This window comes from Merops nubicus, unplaced genomic scaffold (genome assembly GCF_000691845.1).
Source record: "Merops nubicus isolate BGI_N331 unplaced genomic scaffold, ASM69184v1 scaffold48864, whole genome shotgun sequence".
Classification (NCBI taxonomy): domain Eukaryota; kingdom Metazoa; phylum Chordata; class Aves; order Coraciiformes; family Meropidae; genus Merops; species Merops nubicus.
The window spans coordinates 376-1378 of record NW_008605809.1 but is presented as its reverse complement, the minus strand read 5'-3'; the positions used below and the strand labels follow the sequence as shown (position 1 = coordinate 1378).

The window sequence follows — 1003 nt, the reverse complement described above, 5'->3', positions numbered from 1 at the left end:
GGAACTACCCGGGAAGGGGCTTCCCATGGCCTCAGAGTCTTGGGAGGCGTTTGGTGTTCCTTCTCCCAGACACGGAGTGCTCCACTGCTGTGTCCTCCCTAGAGGAAGGGCACGTCCTTGAGCTGGGAGCAGAGTGTGTTTCCCTCGTGGCTCTGCAGGGGGTGACAGGGGCTGTCCTCCCCTCACTGCCCTCCCTCGGGGCTCTGCCTCCTCTCTGCAGATCGTGCTGTACCGGGAGCAGGAAGTCCTGGACTGCGAGTGCGACATGGCCTCTGTGCACCACCTCCTGTCCCAGATCCCACAGGACCTTCCCTACGAGACCCTGATCAGCAGGGCCGGGGACCTTTTCGTCCAGTTCCCACCCTCCGAGCTGGCCAAGGAGGACGCTCCGCAGCAGGCAGCAGGGGGGGGAGTGCGGGCCCCCCCACGCCTCCTCCACACCCCCCCGCCGGGTCTCGCTCCCTCTTGGACATCCCCTCCCTGGCAGGAGCCTGGTCCCAGCCCTGGGGACACTCCTTGACCCCCTTCTTCTCTTGCAGAACTGCAGCTTCCACTTTTAAGGACTTTGAGCTGGCGTCGGTGCAGCAGAGACCAGACACTGTGTTGAGGCAGCGCTTCAGGGAGCGGCCCCGCGGGGAGGAGAGGACAAAATCCACCCTCACAAAGCCCAGGCCCAACCGCCTGGTCAAGCTGGCGGTGATGGGGCTGACGGTGGCACTGGGGGCAGCTGCCCTGGCCGTGGTGAAGAGCGCCCTGGAGTGGGCCCCCAAATTCGAGCTGCAGCTGTTCCCCTGACGCCCCAGGAAGGGCCCGTCCCCGTCACCACGTCCCTCCCTGCTGGGAAGGGGGTGGCTGATCAACGGGCCTGGCCAGAAACGACCTGTCTGGAGGGGTTTTTTTATTCCCACCACGTCCAGCGACGATTTTGGCCTTTGTGGTGGAGACCAGTGGGACCCAGCCCGGCAGGACTGACCCCCCCCTGCCTCTCCCCTCGTCTGCTTGG

General features: G+C 65.2%; 1 protein-coding gene across 1 annotated transcript; it reads left to right on the top strand.

Moving 5' to 3' along the window:
- Positions 1–220: 220 nt before the first annotated feature.
- LOC103772119 (TBC1 domain family member 20-like) lies at positions 221–795 on the top strand (the record flags this gene model as incomplete). Its single annotated transcript, XM_008939437.1, has 2 exons — positions 221–402; positions 537–795. Coding segments are annotated over 2 exons (441 nt in total), but the record flags the coding sequence as incomplete, so codon positions are not given.
- Positions 796–1003: the final 208 nt, after the last annotated feature.